Source organism: Chanodichthys erythropterus, chromosome 14 (genome assembly GCF_024489055.1).
Source record: "Chanodichthys erythropterus isolate Z2021 chromosome 14, ASM2448905v1, whole genome shotgun sequence".
Taxonomy (NCBI): domain Eukaryota; kingdom Metazoa; phylum Chordata; class Actinopteri; order Cypriniformes; family Xenocyprididae; genus Chanodichthys; species Chanodichthys erythropterus.
Genome location: NC_090234.1, coordinates 41,710,713 through 41,733,375, shown reverse-complemented (window position 1 = coordinate 41,733,375; position 22,663 = coordinate 41,710,713). Strand labels below are relative to the sequence as shown.

The window sequence follows — 22,663 nt, the reverse complement described above, 5'->3', positions numbered from 1 at the left end:
TTATACCATAGCTGAAAATGGCCAGTTATGAACTCCACATATCTTGCAAAAGTCATTTTAATACCCTCCATCTCACTTCCCAATATTCCAGCCCAAATCATCACCCACCAGCTCCTTGCTGACGTCGCAGTCTTGTAGGAACATGGTGGCCATTTACCAACCATCCAGAAATCCATCTGTTTAGACCATCCATTGTAGTACGGCATTAGTCAGTGAATAAAACTATTTAAAAATGAGTCTTCATGTATTTCTAAACCCACTGTAAATGTTTCTCTTTGTGAGGTTTGGTTAGTGGTGTCTAAAATGCACTTTTTACGCACAACTGCCAGATATATCTTTGTAAAAATACATTTAGACCATTTAACATAGCGATTGATATCAGGATATGAGAAGTTTTTCAACCAGTATAACAAAAAATGTTTCTGTAGAGAATCACCTATTGTACCTTTAAGTGTATTAAATGCTGTAAAATAGCTCAAACTCCCTTTCAAAAGACAGACGTGAGCACTGGTATATCAGATACAGTATGTCAGAATGTTTATTAAATAAATGCATTAATGTGCAACCAGATCCATTTGCACCTACACCTACAGTATTGACCAACTGTTACCCACTGTTTACCAACAATTAAACATGTAAATAATAATCCAGCTCTCAAACAAAACTTTAGGTCAATTTTCAATACAAATTGTGCTTTTGGTCTTGGATTGCAATAAGGCTCAAAATCAGAGACTCAATGTGTATGGGTATGACCATGTTATATTATTTAGGCTGAATTCAAGCATAATAATAACAAGATTTTGTGCTAAACTGTGTGGAGAATCTATAATTTTCTTCATCATGCACCAAATAGTCTCTACTGTCCATGTGAGGTCACCTACAATGATCATACCCTGTAGGCCGGATCATTGCCTGTCTAAAATTAGCTTGGCCTGAAACCTGAAATCACTACACTCCTTGTACCAGTATAATGCACAGCCTCAGCCTACTGCTGTCACAAGTTTTGGATCAGGGAGGCACAAAATCTGATAAAGCTTTAGACAAGGAGGTTTCTTCTTCTTCTATTAAGGGAAATCAGTTTAACTCTGAAGAAAAAAAACATACATATGATATTGATACCTTGTTGTAGAGGAAGTTCTTGGTAGAAACACTCCACAAGATCCTGTGCAAAACTGACTGATCTCTCATAGACCAAAAGGGCCTTTGAAAAATGTGAAAAATTATACATTTTTATACCATATAAACACTTAAACCAGTTAAATGAGCAAAATCTGAAAAAAAGTATTAAAAATAATAATTACAGTAACCCCAAAATCTGAAAAAATGTATTTAAGAAATACTTTTTTTGTACTTTTGTACTTTATTCCAAAGGTTTTGTTGCTTCCTTCTCATTTCCCATGGTTATATAATATAATATACATATAATATACGATAAACACTTAAATACATAAAAGTTAACTAATTAAATAACAGTATATATATAAAAAAAAACTTTATGTACATTTATACTTCCTTTCAAAAGTTGTGTTACTGTTACCGCTTTCTATATTCCCATGGCTGTACACAAGTATTGGCATCTCATCTATAGTTTTCCATTTGATGTGTTGTTCCAACCATGTAAAACTTTGAAAAAGAGTGAAAACAGATTTTTCTGAAAGAAAAACTTCCACTGACTGCATTAAGATCTCTTTGGGGCCAAATATCAGCACTTACTGTTCATAATGAACATTTATATCAGTACACAACCTTGGAATGGACCAGACTGAAACTAACTAAAGTAGAACATGAGAACGACATTATGAGAATGACTGAATGAATCTATACTTGAGACTTTTCAACATGACATATAACTGAAAAGCAGGAATTGACATGTTTCAGCCAAGTCAGTGGAGATTTGAGATGCTATTATAAAATCGCCTTACACAACATGCAATGTCTTCTTCAAAAAATGAGATGCTAAGGGGAATACCACAGATCTAGAGCTAAAAGAATGAGGGTAGAGCTGAAGGAAGAGCTGGCAAACGATCAGCCCCTTTGAACTTGCTGTGTTTGCTGCTGGTGATGGGCGGTGGCCAGAAATGCATATCAGCATGTGGATCAGGAAAAGAAATATGTCCTCATGTTGAAATCATCCTCAAATAGCAAGAGGATTTCAAACACTCATCACAACACATGGGGAGACTGTTGTACAATGGTAAAGCTAATACTTTTCTGTCCAATGGTGGTTATTAATCTGAGCAAAACATATGATTATGATGAAAAATTATTGGATAACCTAGTCATGATGACAGCAAATTAATACACCAATAAAGACAAAGTTAAAGTCAGCATGAAATAAAAAAAAAAAAAATTCACTCATCTATTTTCTAAATTTTCTTGTTATAGATATTTCTGTGAACAATACATGCATCTAACCATTTTAAAACCTTTTTTGACCTTGTAATATTTAATCAAAATGTCAAAACTTGATCTTCTTCTGTGTTATTCCATGCCAAATTGGAATTTCGGAAACTTCCCCGGCTCAAATTTTTGATTTTGTTAATATTTTTTTCTGTAGAAAGGATAAATAGTTATGAAAGCCAAAATAGTAAATGCCACAGATTTTGTAAAGGAGGATAAAAAATTTGAAGCCAAATTACAGGGGTGTAAAAATGACTTTAGAAAGATGCATGGCAGCATCATTATTTTATTTTTGCACAGAGATTGGTTTGGTCTATTGGTCTATTAGTAAAATCTGTTGACTTTAGCAATCTTGGTTGCAATATATGCCAACAGTGTCCATTCAAAAATGGCAAAAAGCACTTCTTGTGTTTTTGCCTCAAGTTTGCATTCATGTTACTCAAGAAGTATTAAAGATATCTTAATATCCTTTTAGATTCTGGTTCTTAACAAACTTTCCTTTTGGTGTCTTCATTTTAAAGGCCCTCAATGGTTCAATCCCAGAGATATAGAAATCTTAATGTGGCTTCATGAGTAAACTGGTAAATTGTACAGTATTTTCAGCTGATATTTTTTTTCGTTTAAAGAGGAATATCTAAAGAACAAATAATGTTAAAATTAGAAATGTATCTCATTTTTTTTTTCTATTAGCTCAATTGCATAGAACACACCTCTCTGAGTGCCATAAATATTCCTTTTCCAAAGTTTGCAAGCCTGTAACTCTAAAAGTATTCAATATATATTCATTTCCTTCTAGATTCTCATTCTTAATAAACTTTTCTTTTATAATCTTCATTTTTAAGGCCCTATATTGTTCAATCCCATAGATATTGGGACCTCAATGTGACTCCATGTCCAAACTGGAGTCGGGGACCTCTGGTTGAATTGACATGGAATGACCCAACAGACTTCCCTCTGGTGACGTATGCTAGCCTTCCCCAATCATTTAGTCCAGTTAAATCCACCACAAGCTTGCGTTCATTTGCCTCCACTTTTGAGTGCAATGCCCACATTTCAAAATCCAAACAACAACCGATGCATAAAGCCAAATTGTGGCCTCTATTTCTTTTATTTTTCAATAATCCATCACACTCGGATGATGAAAGATCTTCCGAACTTCCGTTTCATCACAACTTTAAATCTGTTGCTACTTCCATGTCATCACAACTTTTTATTCAAACAAATATTTGGAAAATAAATACTGAACTGCTAAAAAATAAACATAAAGTACCTTATGTTGACAACCCTGTCTTCTTGGAAAGTTGCAATGGAACATTATGGAGATTCTAGAAACTCCAGTTAATAAACAATTCACCCTAAGGCAGCATTATTCATCTTAAATAGTTTTTCAAATTAACACCAGCCATATAAGGCATCATTGGCAAAAATGTAAATAAGCAGATGTGTATTTTATACAGTATATATGAATACACACATACTTTACCATTAAGTGTCAGATTGTGAGTATTAAAACATAACCTCACAGACTCTGGACACATTTTCCTCATTAACTTCAGGCCAGTGTCAAATCTCTCACTATGGGATACCATTTAGTTATATTACCACTAACAACCATACTTAATTGATGTGGGACTTTACTACTGTGAAACGGTTACATTTCAGCCTAATATGAATGGTAGAAATTAAAAGTGTTTTTTTTAAAAAAACATGATTTTAATTAAAGGAACATACACACTGCAAGGACCTGTAAATGGTAAAACATTCGGGAATTGCACATGAGGAACTTGTAATACAAACAAGGACCCTCCCACTCATCTGAGGGACTCAGTTCAGTATGTTGCACCATAAATGAGGCACAAATCCTACCCCACAATCTGCACTTAATTATAATAAAATTAAAAGCACACTTACTGCGTTGACCTCTGTCGTAAGGACAAGGACTGCAAAGCACAACAGAAAACACCTGCAATATATATATATAAAAAAATGTGAATTAATATGTATGCAAAGGGAAAACAGATGCTTCCAAAATACAAAACAAAACAACGGACTTTACCTTAATGTGTTCCAATGCTGTAGATGTTTCTCACCCTCCATGTGAGCCTGAAAAAATCTCTCCTTCTGCCCAATGCCAGTGTCCTGTTACTGCATACTCAATAATCTGGAAGTAACAGATGGACTGAGGTTAGTTCTCACTGTTTTAAGCATATTTTAAACACTGGAAATGTACTGGTCTATTTGTAGATCTCATGTTCCTTGCTGAAAGATCCAGCTTTAGCCTGTAGTTGTGTTTTGGAACATGGTAACTGCTGTCTAGCTGGCCTAACCTGTTATTAGCTTATAAACAATCATGAAATAGCAACAAACATTAGCTCAAGGTGGTCGTATATAATCTACCAACTAATAAGCATATTACACGAGCTAGAAACCAACTAACATGTTCCTAAAACGCAGCTACCATTGTGTCCCAGCTGTTGATATGTCAAAACACTTTATTTTGTTATTATTCGATAGCTTTAAGTACAATAACGCACATTTAAGCTCAATATTTTTAATCGTAAGCCTGTTTTTGAATGTGAAGTGACGGCAGAAGTTTACCTCAGATCTCGCACGCTCCAGTCGCACGCGCTCAATCCTGATGCGTTCGCACTTTCAGAAAGTTGGATATCTCACCTAAAATCCACCTTGCCAAAGCTGTTTTAAGGGAAATGCTGATCTCCAAAACTTAAACTTCCCCTAACAATGCTGAAATGCGAGTGATAGTTGTTTTAAACAGGGTTGTGTTGGTGCGTATTGATGGGTGGTCGTGATCCTGACAGGGGGTGTGGTGGGCTCTTCTACAAGACATTACTTTCAACAACAGCCACATAACGTTTAGGGCAAAGATGCGGACAAACGTATAGTTCAGGCTCGGATAGAAGAGAGGCAAGAATTGCTTGAAACGGAGAAGAATCCGTCATCAGCGTGTCCTTTTGGACATTATTCATAGGTGTGAAGATGCGGCTTCCATGTGTCACTGTTTTTCTTCTCACGGTCTCTTTGAGCATTGACAAGAGCACAGCTAAGGTAAGTCAAACTAAAAAACTAACTTTTGTTAACTTAAATGTTTGTTTATTAGTAATGTCGTAGATTTTGGACACAAGGAGTTCCGTTATACGCTCTTGAGGCTTAAGTCGCGCGCACAGAGAAGTGCGTATAACTTGCGCGCGACTTGCTTGTGCTCAAGTTCCACTTTAGTTTTCACGTGCGAATACTTCTATTTGACAAAGTTAAAGGATGGGAAACAACGTAAGTGTCTTTAGCGACAAGAGTGTCCAGAAATAGCACAACACATGTAAAATGACTTATTAGAAACAAGCGGATATGAATACGACTTATATATATATATGTTCCATGCTGTGTAAGTAGCTAAAATAACAAATGTTCCAGTTTAGTATACATTATTATCAGGTGCATGAAGTATATTCATACAATCTATAGCACGACAGATCTTTTAACAATTGTCTCTGTAGATTTATTCACGGTTTTGGTGGCTTGTTGTTTTAATAATACAGTAATAATTTGATAAAGATAGTTTCCAATTTGAAGAGATTGTGTGCTTTCAGTGGATCTCACTCATGATGCTTTAGTAGCTTAATGTATTGTCATATAGTGGATTTCTGCTGGGCTTTTCTCTACAGTTTATATTTGCCACTCCTCTTGGTCTCATCTGGGGGTTGTATTACTCCTTCACCTCCCACTCCTCCCTCACTTCAATTTCAAAGTTACTTTTTAGCATTGCAAATAAAAGCAGTAAAATAATAATAATAAAAAATAAGTAAGCAATATGCATTGTGCAATAGAATGGAATAAATATTCAATAAGACATTAACAACTTAATGCATTTCTGACAATTATTTCATTGTTGTACTATGAAAAACAAGTACATGTGAGACTGTCTTCCTTTGAAAGCCATGTTTGTTTGAGTCTACCTTTTTTTGTCTAGACTGTGGGAAACAACAGACAACATTGGCTTCTCTTTTATTGTGTTGTATGCTTGTATGCACCCGCTACAGTTAACACAAGCTTCTGTAAACTTATTCTTAACCATCTGGACTTTGTTTTCCATTTGTTAAAGGCATTTTGCCACTCATCTGAGAAATCAGTATCAATTCTGAATGAGTTACAGTCAGGAAACCTTTTACCCAAGACAAATTATGCATTTAATGCTTTCTCCTGCATGTAGATGCAGTAATCTGAGAGAGCCAAACTGGACATGTGTTTTTATTGGGGGTGTGACTGGGGGCCGGGCTCCAGTGTGAAGCACATTCAGAGCAAGGATTCGGGAAATCATAGGTGTCTGGGTGATAAGACCATAAGGTGGAATGATGACTGATTGTTACAACGATTAGATAAATTCACAAAGCTGTTTCATCTGGTGATTTTGTCATATTTCTGAATGGATATACAGGCATATCTGCATGATGAATGAACTGCACTTGATATTGCAGATATTTGTAGGAATATATCTTTATGAAGACAGCAATCAAATGCCCCAGAATACCAAAACATGCTTTACAATGGTATTTCAATGGAATTTGTTGATGGATTATCACATTACTACAAGCATTAGTTTGATTTTAACTGGTATGTTGCATAGCTAGATATTGAATAAGCTATATAATCAACATTTCCATATTTTCCATACACAACTCTCTGCATACTAAATTACAATTGGTCAATTTTTCATATTAAAACTTTATGGCGTGGTTTCACAGAGAGGGCTTAAATAAGCCAAGATTAGGTCAAAAATGACTGGCCTACAAAGCTTATACAGTAAATCCCTTGTTTAACTATTTTATCACCAACTGTTGGATTCAATCTATTTGTCAACTTGTTTTCTTTAAATTAGGACAGGTTTTGTATTTATTTTTGAAACTGATTGATTGTAGGCCTCATAGATCTGAGCTTATATTGGTCAAAAATGACCACCCACTGAAAATAAATGGGGGAGTACAAATTCAGAGAAACAATTAGTGTTCAGGAGCGTGTTCATCATGTTCATGTTCACATATATACAGTGCACAGCATGAATACACCCCCTCTGAAACTTCTGAAAGTCAGCAATTACTCAATTATTTAGAAGAAATGTCAGGGTTCTTTAGAGATATAATGTTCCAGCAAGTCTGCTTAATCAATTACCAAAGAAGCATGTCAAAATTATTCAGGACAATAAGATTTTCTTATCAAGGTGATAAAATGTTGTGTAGCAAAAATGAGTACAACCTCCTAAAAGTTAATAAATAAAACAAAATAAAAATTTTCTGGTGTAAGTTTAAGGCAATGTTTGATCAACAGGTTAGTATGTTGAACCAAAACAAGAAGTAATTTCTTGACAGTTAAAAGTGTTATACAGCCCACTAAATCATTCTCAGACTTAATGCTGACAACAATGGAAGCACTTGGGAGAGAACTATCAGGAGACTTATTTCTTAGCACAAAAGAGGGCAGTGGTACAAGAGGATTACCAAATCATTGTTTAAGTGTGAAAATATTGCAAAAGTAACACAGAAATTCAAAAACAATGGACTTGTGCCAAGGCCCCTGAAATATTAAGGCCTTCATTTTAAGCTTTCATTTAGTGATGAGGGATTTTTTTTTTTTTTTTTGCTAGACAAAGAGCAGGAGAAATACCAAGTGAGTGTCTCAGAGCCAGCAAACGCTATGAAAAGAGTGACTGTTTATCTCACAGAGTACGATGCAGCCTGCAGAAATGACATGCATGTTTGTTGTTCTCACTGGAACTACCTACTGTAGCCAAAGCACAATAAAGTCAGTTAGCCATTTCCAAAGCCCACATTTACAAAATATAGATTCTGGGAATCAATACTTTGGTCTCATGAGACCAAATCAATCATTGTGGATCTAACAGCATTCAAAATGTTATGGTGTTGCTAGAGGAGGAGTACAGTGAGAAGTGTCTGGTTCCCACAGTAAAGTTCAGTGGTAGTAAAGCTCTTATATAGGGATGTATGAGTGCTGAAGGAGTGAGGAAGTTGTGCTTTGTCAATGCTCTCATGAATTCCCACAACACTGTGTAATTTAATACACATACTTGAAACGGAAGATGTTACCCTTTCCTCATTCCCTGCATTGTTGGACATTTTTTTTCAACATGACAATGAGGATGCATTCTCCCAAGGTGAAAAACCTTCTGTGGACATGTATTACACTCAATCCTAACACTTTTGAGCGCCTGTGGGGGATTCTGTAGAGATGAGTAGAGCAACACTCCCCATTAAAGATCAGGGCATTTAAGGAGCTCATCATCCAGGACAGATGTGACAATTTGTCATGAACCTGTACACTCTGTACCAAGAAGGGTCAGAGCAGTGTGATAGGGTTTTCAACACAGCACAAGGGTTAAAACAGCTCAAACATGCATTTTGGTGTGGGACTAGGCTTAAGGCCTAGGCCTGTGAAACCGGGTGTAAAATTGTTAAGCTTTATGACTGATCATTGTCCTTGGCATTAGATTCCTTACATAGCTGTGCTAGTTTCATGTCTCTTAGATTACTGTACATCGTCTTCTGTATCTCAAACTGTAAAGCATGGCACAAGCAACACTGTGGTCATGGGTTTGATTCCCATGGATTGAATGGACTGATAAGATGTGTACTCTAAATGTTTTTTTTTTTTTTTTTTTTTTTTTTTTTATTTAAACCATATGTATTAAATGCATAAATGTGAATATCAACCAAGTCTCACCATTGTATGTTGGGGTCCTGATCACTCCGGCAGGGTTTGTTTTGCTATCAATGCCCGTCGTGTATCACCTTATTATGTGAGCTGTTCTAAACTGTGTATTTTTGTTCTCTGGCATGAATATACATTGAAAATGTGTGAATCTGTAATCTCTCAGCACTTCCTAGTACAACAGCCATCAAGTGCCACCCACAGCTGCCTCTCTGTGTCACCTCTGCCTTGGATTGCAATTGATGCCATTTGTGAGTGGTATAATAGTCAGGCTTGTGAACTCTGTTTAAACAACTACAACAACAATAACCCTGAGAACAATAATGTTTTGCTCTGTATTGTGTGTGACAATTGCCAAAAGGTGTAACCATTTGTTGTTATTGGCTTGTTTTTGGAGGCAGGGTTCCCATGCTCATAATATGTAAATAAAGTTGTGCTCAAAAGTTTACATAACCCTTGCATAATCTGTGAAAATGTGAATAATTTTTACAAAATAAGAGGGCTCATACAAAATGATTGTTATTTTTTTATTAAGTACTGTCCTGAATAAGATATTTTACATAAAATATGTTTACATATAGTCCACAAGACATAAAAAAAACCAAAATCTGATTTTATAAACATGACCCCATTCAAAAGTTTACATACCCCTGATTCTTAATACTGTGTCGTTACCTGGGTGATCCACAGCTGTTTATTTATTTTTTTATTTTTTGTGATAGTTGTACTGTACATGTGTCCCTTGTTTGTCCTGAGCAATTAAACTGCCAACTGTTCTTCAGAAAAATCCTTCAGTTCCTGCAAATTCTTCAGTTTTCCAGCAACTTTTGCATATTTGAACCATTTCTAGTACCAGTGACTGTATGATTCTCTGATCCATCTTTTCACATAGAGGAAAACTGAAGAACTCAGACACAACTATTAAAAAAGGTTCAAACATTCAATGATGCTCCAGAAGGAAACACGATGAACATTAAGAGCCGGGGGGTGAAAACTTTTGAACAGGATGAAGATTTTTATTTTTGATGAAGATTCTTATTTTGTTTAAATATCTTTATTTTTTTTATTATTATTATTATTATTTTTTTTTTTTCATTTAGTTCTGCCCTTCGGAAGCAACAGAAGATACTTGCATGTTTCCTGGAAGATAAATTAAGTACAATTTACCTTGATCTTCAAATACAAAAAGTTTTCACCCCCAGTTCTTAATACACCATGTTTCCTTCTGGAACATCAGTGAATGTTTGAACCTTTTTTAATAGTTGTATTTGAGTCCCAAAATTGTCCTCAGTGTGAAAAGATTCTGACTGCTGGAAAGGATTCAAATATACAGAAGATGTTGGAAAGGACCTGGAGGATTTTTCTGAAGAACAGAGCTCAGTTTAACTGCTCAGAACAAACAAGGGACTAGTGAACAACCATTACAAAACAAAACATACAAACAGCCGTGGATCATCCAGGTAACCACACACAATATTATTAATCAAGGGTATATGTAAACATCTTCCATGTAAAATATCTTATTCAGGACAGTACTTAATAAAAATAGCATGTATGATCCCTCTTATTTTATTAAAATTATTCACATTTTCACAGATTCTGCAAGGGCTATGTAAACTTTTGAGCACAACTGTATATCATGCAAAATTCTACTGAAAATGTATTATTTTCGAGTTACTTTTTCTAGTTACAGTACATTTAATTGGGATAATTGGAGTGCAGTCACTAAAAAAAAATATTTTAAATATACTTATCCTTCACGAACAATTGGAAAAGTCAGGGGAACACTGTAAAGTGACGGCATCCTGAGCTCAATCAATTTAAATACATTTTTAGGTGAAGTGGATGAAAAAGAACTTTTGTGTATCGCAAAATCCACCCTAAATCCTTGCAGCATTCGTGGTACAGTATGTGTGGTTCACCATAAATTTTTGTTTTTCCTCTTGGGAGTCTAAATATTTGTTAAAAAGAAGAAGTTCATGAGGACTAAAGATGTGTGTTTGGAATGATTTCCTTAGGCTTATTCTTGCAGATACAAAGGGTGAAGAATATCCCTAACAAACAAATGTTTGTTTATATTATCAATGTGTTTCAGTGGCACTTTATTTACTTAGAAAATCTTCTTCCTCATCTATATTTATACATTAATGGAAGGCAGGTGATCCGGATGTGTTTCAGTTGAATACTATGTTTTTCCAAGCTTGTTTATCAATTGTGATTCTCATAAGGTCAGCGTGGTCTCACGTGTATCCAGTTCATATCAGATTAGTGGTGACTGCCCCAGCACACTTCCTGGAGTTAACTCACTTCATTAGGATGGCATTACAGATTAGATTCTCCACTTGAATGCAGTGCAGAAACAGCCAAAGTAAATGAAGGTGAACTCGGTAAACTTAACTGATAGTAGTGCAATTTCTGAGTGGACTCAGTCATGCCAAAACAAAAGGGTGCACCCAACACACCCTGAAAGATGAATCAGAGGACCTATTTACACTTTATTTTATCAGCCTAGTAACTTCATTGGTCTTGATCAGTGAGACAGCTGTTTGATTGGGTATTACATTTACACTTGGCCACATAAATGCATCTGATGATATAAATCTCATCTACTATAATATTCAGGTGTAGTGTATTTCACTCAGGATGAGGTTTAAAATGCCCACATTATACTAATTTAAGCTACGTTTTTCACCGAAATTCCCCAGAACAATTTGTCCCAGGAACTTTCCATAGCGGTCTTAAGTACCATGAAGATGGTGACGTTGGACTGCATGCGACTTTCCAGTTCCGGCAGGATTTCATCCTCCGCATATAAGCTTAATAAAGCCTGAACCTATCATCAGTATGTTTTAAACTCCATTGTTGATTCGAATAGCAAACAACTCTTACTGCACACACCACAACAGATTTTAAAAAACGATGGTTGAAATAAAATGCTGCGTGAACTCAACCAATCAGCATGTTCAGTGCTCAAGTCCCACCCCCAGAAGTTCCGGAACTTTGAAAAAGTACTACCTCCTGAGCAGGTACTTTCTGAGGGGAAATTTTTTACCCGGGAACTTCATTTAGACTCTGGTTCCTGCGGTCGAAACACACCAAGTACTGACCCAAAGTTCCTAGTTCCAGGGGAAAGTAGTGTATAGTGTACATTGCTGCAGCACCTCTTTTTACCCTCTCCCTGAAATGCTCTATTTAGTTCATGTCTCAGCCCAGTTGTGATTGGTCTACCACTTAGACCGCATGTTGATATAAAGATTAACCATAATCCATAATAATTACCATGGATATAATATTGTTTACAGCTGCTCATGAAGCCTTGGGAGCTGAAACATTCCCAAGGCTTCATGAGCAGCTGTAAACAATATTATATCTATGGTAACTATGGGGTCGTTATTGGAAGTCAATGCACTAACACTCAAAGTATACTTTTCTCGTCAACACCAGTTTGTAGACAGTTGGCTGGATGTAATTTTCGCACATGTACGAACAGCACATGTACGAATGATTTGAGCACTCAAAAACAAAAATCCATTTGGAAGTGCTCACTCATTGAATGCATACACCTGTGCTCACAGTCGATGAAGTATACTTTGAAAGTCTTGTGTGCTCAACTGTACACAGACAGAGCAGAACATGAAAAATGATGTATATTCGGGCCTTAAATAAAACGTAAATTTTGGTGTCTTTATATACACATGCTCTCTTTATGCACTTTATGTAGTTAATACACCACTGTTTGTGTGCTGTAATCCATCTTATCACACCCTCTGATAGTGAAAGAAATTCCTCAAGTGACTTATGTGCTGTGCGTATCTCTCAGCCTGCTCTGCCCCTTGAGACTGGCAAGTTTCATGTGGGTGGGTTGTCTGTCTAATTCTTGGAAACCGCACATGTGGTGATGGGTGTGAGAGAGAGTGTGTGGGGAGACGGAGGATGGATGAGGTCCAATTGGAGGGAAAAACATGACGGACCTCACTAGGCTTACACACTGTTCCGCCTACACCAGATCGTACTGTTCCAGCATCTCCCGAGAGAGGGTGGATGGAATGCCAGTGCAGAGGAAGCAACAGTTGCAACTGTTTATCTTCCTGAATCACTGTTCCTTTCCCCTTATCCTGGACATTTCTTTCTCATTTTCTGAGTTTTATTTGTTTTCATCTCTCAGAAAATAGCACAAAGTCTCATAAAGCACTTACATGTGCTCCCCTTTTCAGCCAAGAAGCCCCAATAAATGCATGTTTATAGGGTACTCAGTATTTGATATACATGTAAATTCTCTACAAATTATTTGCTGGACTGTCAACAAAATGTTTCTAGAATGTTTTTAGAATGCCTAAAGACAGGGTTCCCACATCATGATTTTGTTTTTTTTTTTATTGTGATTTACAAGCCTGGAAGCTTGTAATAAATATTGTTGTCAAGAATTAAGAAATCATTCCCACAACTTTCCCAAGTTTTATTCACTTGTTCCCGTGTTTAAAGGATTAGTTCACTTTAAAATTCACTTTCTTCTTTCTGATGAACACAATCAGAGTTATATTAATAAATATCCTGATGCATCTAAGCTTTATAATGGCAGTGAAAGGGGCCAGCGAGTTTGAAACTCAAGAAAGTGCCTTCATCCACATCTATCCATCATACATGTAATCCACACGGCTCCAGGGGGGGTTAATAAAGGCCTTCTGAAGTGAAGCGATGCATTTGTGTAAGAAAAAAAATATCCACATTTAACAAGTTGTAAAGTAAAATATCTAGCTTCCGCCAGACCACCTTCCGTATTCAACTTACGAAGAAAGCATAGGACGTAGCGTAAGCGTTTTGAACTGCGAGAGGCATTACACTTTCTTCGTAAGTCTGGCGGAAGGTAGATATTTTACTTTATAACTTGTTAAAAATTGATATTTTTGTGACACAAACACATTGTTTCACTTCAGAAGGACTTTATTAACCCCCCGGAGCTGTGTGGAGTACATTTATGATGGATAGATGCACTTTCTTGAGCTTTAAACTCGTTCACTGCCATTATAAAGCTTGGACAAGTCAGGATATGTATTAATATAACTCTGACTGTGTTCATCAGAAAGGAAGGATGGCTTGAGGGTAAGTAAATCTTGGGGTAATTTTCATTTTAAAGTGAACTAATCTTTTAAGGGTACATTTACACGACAACAATGTACAAAAAATATGGAAACGTACGTTTTTTCTTTCCTTTTTTCACATACTGACAAAAACATTATCAAAACAATCCCCATTCACAAGGATCCGCGAAAATGACTAAAAACACTGTGTTATGCTGACAGGCCAGTAGTTGGCAATGTCAATTTGGAAAAAGAAATACTACGCTCTTATAGACTGAACACTTAATACCTATGCGCATGTAGTCACCGTTTTCACAAATTCACATTGTGAATATTATCAGAGACAATAATGGTACTGGTGCACTTTGAAACCCGTTTTAAGCCCCCCAAAATGCTGTTGTTGTGTAAATGAAAGGCCATAACACATAATTTCCACTTTTAGTTGAAAATAGTGGTGTGTAAATGGCCCCTTAGTTAAAACATGGCCACGACTTATTAATTCATTTCCTTGTTTTAGGTAAATCGTGGCCATACATGCCGAACTAACTTGTTCCCTCATTTTAATTTAGTTAAATAATAGCCATGATGTAACTAAAGCCTGGGAACAAATGAATCATTCACAGGAACAAATTCTTAACTTGTGTTAAACGTCATGTTTGAGGCTATGTTTCCTTTCTGTTGTCATGCGGTGAGTCTGAAATCGCATATTACATTTCAGTTTGAACTTACTTGACGACCATTAAAAAGTATGTTCTAAATAGTATGAATATGGCCAGTATGAATGAAATCCAGATGTAATACATCCACCATGTTGTTACTGTCATGTAACTACCAGAGTCAGTTGCATCGCTTCACTGCCAGTCCCTCATGGGATAGTAAAGTGTCCATCGAACGAACACTTCAGAATTTCGGCGGGTCATCCGGGTACTTTTCGCCTGCAGTTTTTTTTAATTGATTTTCTCATCTCACTGTTGGATTACACTCTTTTGTTTTGTTTAATGAAGTATACGTTGCATTTTAGATCCGCTTCACCTCGCCTCATCTTCATCCTCAGCCGGAATGTTACAACAACTATTTTAAGAACAATTTCCACGATTTCTGATCATGGCCCTTGATTTAATTGTTTCATGAATGAAAAGCACTTAAAGTGTACCTAAAACATCAAACATCAGATAACCCAGAACCAGATTGCAGGGAAACAATCTTGTTATCAAACTCAATTCACTGACAATTTAGGAATTGCCCTGAAATTACAAACACAGTTCAGACCGACTGATACTTATTTGCATCATCTTAAGTATTTTTCTCTTTGACTAAAAGCCCCAAGCTAAGAACCCTGACCTTTCCAGAGGACCATTGTTTAAGTTCACAGGGCCAAGGACAGAATTATCCCTGATGGGCCCCCTTTGCCCGAGACCTTTTTTTTTATAGGGCCTGGGACAACCTTCATCTGACGACGGCCTTGTCTTTCTAGTTCATGAACTATTGCTTTACTTTACTAGAAAGAGGCAAATGGGGCAACCACAGAGTTGGACAGGTGAAAGCAGTTTGTGATTATGATAATACTGGTTTTCTAATGGTTGAGTATAAAACCATCTCAGTAATGTGTTGTTTGAAGGAAAAAAAAACACTCTATGACCATTATTTTATGACAGTGAATTATAAAGTGAAATCTTATACTCATGCAATCTGACCGCACAAAGGCTGTTAAACGGGCTGTGAGTGTATTATTTTCTGGGTGGTCTGGGGAAACACAGTTCTTATGCCATTAACCTATTGATCTGCTGCTTACGGTGTAGCAAATTTTGTCATTATATCAAGTTTTTAGATTATCTCTGTGGTTTATTTACTAATACTGCGCTGAGAGGAAGTATATACATATACAGTACAAATATGTAATAGCTTCATGAAAGTGCTGATTGATGGAAAAAAAAAAAAACACTGATTAACTGGCCCATGATCAGAACAAGACAAGGGCAATGGTTTTCTTGTAGCTTAAACAGTTAAGTTTGGCACTAGCAACACCAAGGTCATGGGTTCAATTCCCAAGAAATGTGTGAGCTGGTTATAATTACGGCATCGCTTGTGTATTCATACACAACTAGTAACCACTCCCAAGATGGGTAAATACTACCGGGTGTTTGGAACATACCTTTTTGGTGACATCTGAAACCTTTCCCTGAATCTTTAAACTCAGTTTCTTTGTTCCCTCTTGCTGTCGTAAATCTTGTCTATGTCACACTGTCTGAGGTATTGATTATTTTATACTGAGACAAGGGGGGGACAGCCATGACACACAGGGATTCCCAGATCCCAGGCTTTCTCTGCAGGAATGTGGGCTATAGCCTGGGCAATACCCATAGCGGATCATTTGGTCTCGGTAAATGGGACTCAGCCAGCCCTACTGGCCCAAAATGCATGAGACAGCCATCTGGCCCTGTCAATCAAAGTAGGATGGAAGATGACTCAGAGAAGATGCCTGTGTTAATATTATTATATATATAGGGGCATTGGGCATTATTAGTTAGTAATGTTTTTTAGAAGGGACACCAGTAGCAGTGAGGACTCAGTTGGTGCCCTATAGGCACAGTAAGACATGATCAGACCCACACAAAAGCTGTAGGGGAGGTGGTTTCAAACAAACAGCCAAATTAATAAATAAATAATTTATATTTTGGTATGTGAAAAATGTATTACAATCCATAATGTTGCACTACCAAAAACAAATTGGTACTGTAGAAACTTTCAAGAGAAAATCATGAATACATCTCATATTTTGTCTGACAGGGTGGCCTTTTTTGAAGGATTGGTCCTTCTGTTTCTCACCATGTCTCCTAATCATCAAAATTGGTAGGAGTTTGTGTTGTTCTCTGTGGTTTGTTTATGCAGCTGACTTTGTGGATATCAAAACATTCAGTAAAAAGTTTGGACTAGTCAGCACACTCTTTACTCCAGGTCATAAAGCATAGAAAAAAAAATGTTTATTACATTTATTACATGTCATTAAGGAGGACACATTTTCAGCATATGTCCAGACCCTCTAACACATTGACTGGCCATTCAATACATTTTACGTACCCATTTTCCCTATTGGTCTCAGATTTTAGACTCTTTTAACTTTTAAGATTAAAATACTATTTACTGCCAGATAAGCTATTGGTGGGTATTTGTATTACAACCCAAATTCCAGAAAAGTTGGGACATTTTTTTTTTTTTTTTTTTAATAAAATGAAAACTAAAAGATGTTCAAATCATGTGAACCAATATTTTATTCACAATAGAACATAGATAACATAACAAATGTTTAAAGAGAGAAATGTTATGTACAAAATAAACTCATTTCAAATTTGTTGAAATGGGGGCATGTTTACCATGGTGTAGCATCTCCTCTTCTTTTCAAAACAGTTTGAAGACATCTGGGCATCAAGATTAGTTTCTGGTGTTTTGGTGTTGGAATTTGGTTAAATTCTTGCCTGATATAGGTTTCCAGCTGCTGAAGAGTTCGAGGTCGTCTTGCAATAATGATGCGCCAAATGTTCTCTATAGGTGAAAGATCTGAACTGCAGGCAGGCCAATTCAGCACCCGGACACTTCTATGACAAAGCTATGCTGTTGTAATAGCTGCATTGTATTTGCGTTGTCCTGCTGAAATACACAAGGCCTTCCCTGAAATAGATGTTGTCTGGAAACCTTTATATACCTTTCAGCATTCATAGTGCCTTTCAAAACATGCAAGCTGCCCATACCATATGCACTTATGCACCCCCATACCATCAGAGATGCTGGCTTTTGAACTGAGCACTGATAACACGCTGGAAGGTCTCCCTTCTCTTTAGCCCAGAGGACACGGCATCAGTGATTTCCAACAAGAATGTCAAATTTGGACTTGTCTGACCATTGGACACTTTTCCACTTTGAAACAGTCCATTTTAAATGAGACTTGGCCCACAGGACACGACTGCGCTTCTGGACCATGTTCACATATGGCTTCTTTTTGCGTGATAGAGCTTTAGTTGGCATCTGCAGATGGCACGGAGGATTGTGTTTACCGACAGTGGTTTCTGGAAGTATTCCTGGGCCTATTTAGTAATGTCATTGACACAATCATGCCGATGAGTGATGCGGTTTCATCTGAGGGCCCGAAGACCACGGGCATCCAATAAAGGTCTTCGGCCTTTTCCCTTATGCACAGAGATTTCTCCAGTTTCTCTGAATCTTTTGATGATGTTATGCACCGTAGATGCAAAAGCCTTTGCAATTTGACATTAAGGAACATTGTTTTTAGAGTATTCCACAATCTTTTTACACACTCTTTCACAGCTCTGCCCATCTTTACTTCTGAGAGACTCTGCCTCTCTAAGACATCCCTTTTATAGCTAATCATGTTACAGACCTGATATCAATTAACTTAATTAGTTGCTAGTATTCTCCCAGCTGAATCTTTTCAAAATTTCTTGCTTTTTCAGCCATTTGTTGCCCCTGTGCCAATTTCTTCAAGACCTGTAGCAGGCATTCAATTTGAAATGAGCTTATTTAGTGGATAAAAGTGTAAAATTTCTCAGTTTAAACACTTGTGTTATTCATGTTCTATTGTGAATAAAATATTGGCTCATGTGATTTGAAAGTCTTTTAGTTTTCATTTTATTTAAATAAAAAAAAAAAAAGTCCCAACTTTTCTGGAATTTGGGTTGTAATTGGTTGCACTAGTTTTATCTCTGGTTTGCATCTTTAACCTGATGTTTTTTGCTGTGACATAAAACATGCACTTTCTTGTAGGTATGCATAAGCACAGACTGTTGTTGGAGAACCATGATTTAGATGCCAGCATGCTATTTTGGCCTTTCACGGTGCCACGTGAACCAGATTAGCCCGAAATTCATGCCAGCTCTGCCACAGGAGTGTTTGCAGAGAGCATCACACAAGGAGATGTCTGTGGACTTTATTAGGAAGAATGTCATGTTGTCATCACTGTTAAAGATCAGATGAACAAGCTGCAGGCAGTAAGAGCCACTGAAGACTCACATTGAGTTTATGACTAAAATAATTCCAAATTCATGTGATTCCAAATAACAGAGAGACACAGAAGTTTCTGAATAATCTCTAACCTCGCCTTGATTTATCCAAAGAGCATTTATAAGTAGGCCTCACAGGCTTCTGTGCAATTTTTTGGAGAACAGATAACTATTGTTAGTGACAGCCTCTCTGTCCAGTGCTCTGAATGCAGTGTTTCAGATGCTGTTTGATCCCTCTATTGTTCAATGGACTAGTAGGGGCGAGTTCATGCACATTTCACATGGGGGTCCGTACTGCATGCACATGAACCCAAGACCTGTGGGTGTCATTTTCTGGGTTTTAAAGCAGTAATCCTTTTGTACATTGTCATGTTTCTGTGCGTGGGATTTCAAATGAGATTTTAATTGATGCGACATCATTCATAATCTGCGCTAAAATCACTGCTGACATAGCATGATTCAAGGAAGAGAGAGCAACAGATATGGATGGTACAAAACGATAATCATCAGGAAAGATAAACAGAAGTAGTCTCTTCTCTTTCCGGGTATATACTTTCCCTGTTGGATCTAGTCTTGATTGTTGTATAATTGGTCGCTCCACCCCTTGTTTTGTAGCATGGAGAGTTTGTTTACAGGGTTGATGGTTTAGCACGTGCAACTTGAGCACATGATCCATGTGGCGAGACCATAATTTTCTCATGAACACTAGTTCTGAACTAGATTTTTACATTGCGAGTTGCCTTCTTATTGGCCCAGGTCAAAAGAGCCCACAAACCAAGTTGCTATGACATTTTGAATTCTAGGTATGTTTTCTCAATGCAAGTATTTGGGCTCATTTTATCAGGTGAATACATAATTTTTATTGCTTAGAAAGTGAAACATCAAACATCTGTTTGACTAGTTTGAGATATAATTTGCAGCAAAGAAAAAGGAAAGATATTTTCCTAACTTATTTTCCGGCATTTTTCTTACCTCTTGAATATCTGATAATTATTACTGTATGCAATAATTATTATCAGTAAAATATTTAAGTTATAGGCCACTTTATTAGGTACACCTTGCTAGTACAGAGTTGGCTGTTCTGGAACAAAAATGTATGGGAATATACTGCAAAATATAATGTGATATATTACATAATACATTTCCATAAATGGGAAACTAGTGCTTATATTTTTTAAATAATCTGCAATTAATACATTGACCATGTATGGCTATATATTGATACATATAAAATATTTAGAAATGAAGACAGAAATAGCATTAAATGTAATATTCATAAAGTTTTATCCTTTATTGTGTACATATATTGCACATACATGTTCCCATATAAATGTGAATGTATTGTACACACATACATACACACACATTCATGGAATGAGATACAATCAGTGGTTACAACGGACTTCTAGTTCCCAGCATGCTTTGCTTCTGACTGTTAAAGGAGAGTAAATGTTAAAATTAAGTGTTATTTCATGTTTTGTTTTTGTTTTTCATATCTGTTTGAGTTTAAAGTTGTATTATTTTGGAATTTAAAAGGGTTTCTGGTCTGTGTGAGTTTTTAGGGTTACCATTGTGCTGAAAAGTCTGTGATTAGGTTGACGATTGGCTGAACATCATTAAGACTAACTTTATTTAAAAAGTAATTGCTGTGTTAACTAACTTGAAATTATGAAACATTTAAATTGTAAATAACTATAAAATATAAGAAATGTACTACATTATATATTTCTCTATATATGTTTGTTTTTGCTGTGGTATTTAAACAATGTTCAATACTAAAGGGCCAAAAATGTGCCAAGAAAATATTCCTCACACCATTACATCACCATCAGCCTAAACCATTGATACAAGGCAAGATGGATCCATGCTTTCATGTTGGTTACACCAAATTCTGCCCCTATGTCGCAACAGAAATCAAGGCTCATCAGACCAGGCAACATTTTTCCAATCTTTCATTGTTCAATTTTGGTGAGCCTGTGCGATTTGTAGCCTCAGTTTCCTGTTCTTAGCTGACAGGAGTGGCACCCGGTGTGGTCTTCATCTGCTGTAGCCCATCTGCTTCAAGGATTGATTTGTTGTGCATTCAGAGATGTTCTTCTGCATACCGGTTGTAACAAGTGGAGTTACTGTTGCCTTTCTATCAGCTCGAACAAGTCTGGCCATTCTCCTCTGACCTCTGGCATTAACAAGGCATTTTCACCCACAGAACTGCCGCTCACTGGATATTTTCTCTTTTCTAGACCATTCTCTGTAAACCTTAGAGATGGTTGAGTGTGAGAACCCCAGCAGATCAGCAGTTTCTGACCAGCCTGTCTGGCACCAACAACCATGCCTTGTAAAAAGTCATTTAAATCACCTTTAAATCACCCAGTTTGAACTTCAGCAGATCATCTTGACAACGGCTTCGTCCGAAAGCTTAAAATTGCTGACTTCGGAGGATGCATTCCAAGGTAGGTAGGTATCAAGGCACATCCGAATCCAGTGTTAGTTGCACTTTTCACTTCCTGTCTCCAGAGATACCTTCATCTGATCGATTTTTGAAGGCAGCATAGATGTATCCTTCGCTTCCAATGATATCCCACAATTTTGTGCTTTCCATTCTGTGACAGCTGAGCTAAAAAATAAATATGACATCTGAACATTTCGGTTGGTGGTTAGTTTGTATGTAAATGTACCTTTTTGACCGACAGTTTCTACTTCTGATGTCATTTCTTAAGAAATTACTATTGCAATTAAATATTTGCTTAGTTATCGTTAAAGCTCTCTCTGTTTTGCTGTAAATCATTCAACCATTATGCTGCCTCAGAAGTCTGTCTAAAATCAGTTTTGTGAGGTACATTTGTGCACAAACGCTGCCTAAAAAGTTATTGCCAGATAAGGCATCGAGGGAAGTTTTCGGATGGAGCCCATGTCTACATGCCTAAATGTATTGAGTTGCTGCCATGTGATTGGCTGATTAGATATTTGCATTAACGAGCAGTTGCACAGGTGTACCTAATAAAATTCATAAATACTATTATGTTTTTGGGGAGTTGCACCTCATGACATTTTTCGGCCTGAACTAACCTTGGTCTGTTATTTTTATTTATTTATTTTTTGACCTACTGACACAGTCATGACGGACTGCTTTTATATATATAAATATATATTGTACATATGTTGTGGCTGGAGAACAGAGGACCAGACAATGTGTGGTGAAATTATACTGGAGGGGCCCTGGTGCTGCATTGCAGGAGTAAATGTTTGGCAACTTGCTGGAGAATTGCAGTCTCGATTCCTTAATAATCACTGGAGCCTACAGGAGAAAAGAAACAGAGAAAGTCTGGTCTTGGGAGATCTAGCCTCCCCTAAGCTTCTTTCTATTGTGATAATATCCTCTGCTTTATCTAACTACATGTTTAAAGTTTTAAATTTGATTAAAATAAATAAAATAAAATA

General features: G+C 36.7%; 2 protein-coding genes across 3 annotated transcripts in view; one reads left to right on the top strand and one right to left on the bottom strand.

The window, feature by feature from the left end:
- The window catches only part of col4a2 (collagen, type IV, alpha 2), a 141,692-nt gene extending 136,556 nt beyond the window's left edge, over positions 1–5,136 (bottom strand). For both annotated transcript variants that reach the window (XM_067408623.1, XM_067408624.1), the window contains exons 1-3: positions 4,999–5,136; positions 4,457–4,561; positions 4,312–4,363 (exon numbers count right to left, since the gene is read on the bottom strand). In XM_067408623.1, coding sequence (XP_067264724.1) covers positions 4,312–4,363; positions 4,457–4,497 — 93 coding nt within the window. In that variant the 5' untranslated portion in view covers positions 4,498–4,561; positions 4,999–5,136. The remainder of the gene's footprint in view (positions 1–4,311; positions 4,364–4,456; positions 4,562–4,998) is intronic.
- A 190-nt stretch (positions 5,137–5,326) lies between these two features.
- The window catches only part of col4a1 (collagen, type IV, alpha 1), a 77,482-nt gene continuing 60,145 nt past the window's right edge, over positions 5,327–22,663 (top strand). The window contains exon 1 of the mRNA XM_067408626.1: positions 5,327–5,466. Within this exon, the coding sequence (XP_067264727.1) occupies positions 5,398–5,466 (69 nt within the window). The 5' untranslated portion in view covers positions 5,327–5,397. The remainder of the gene's footprint in view (positions 5,467–22,663) is intronic.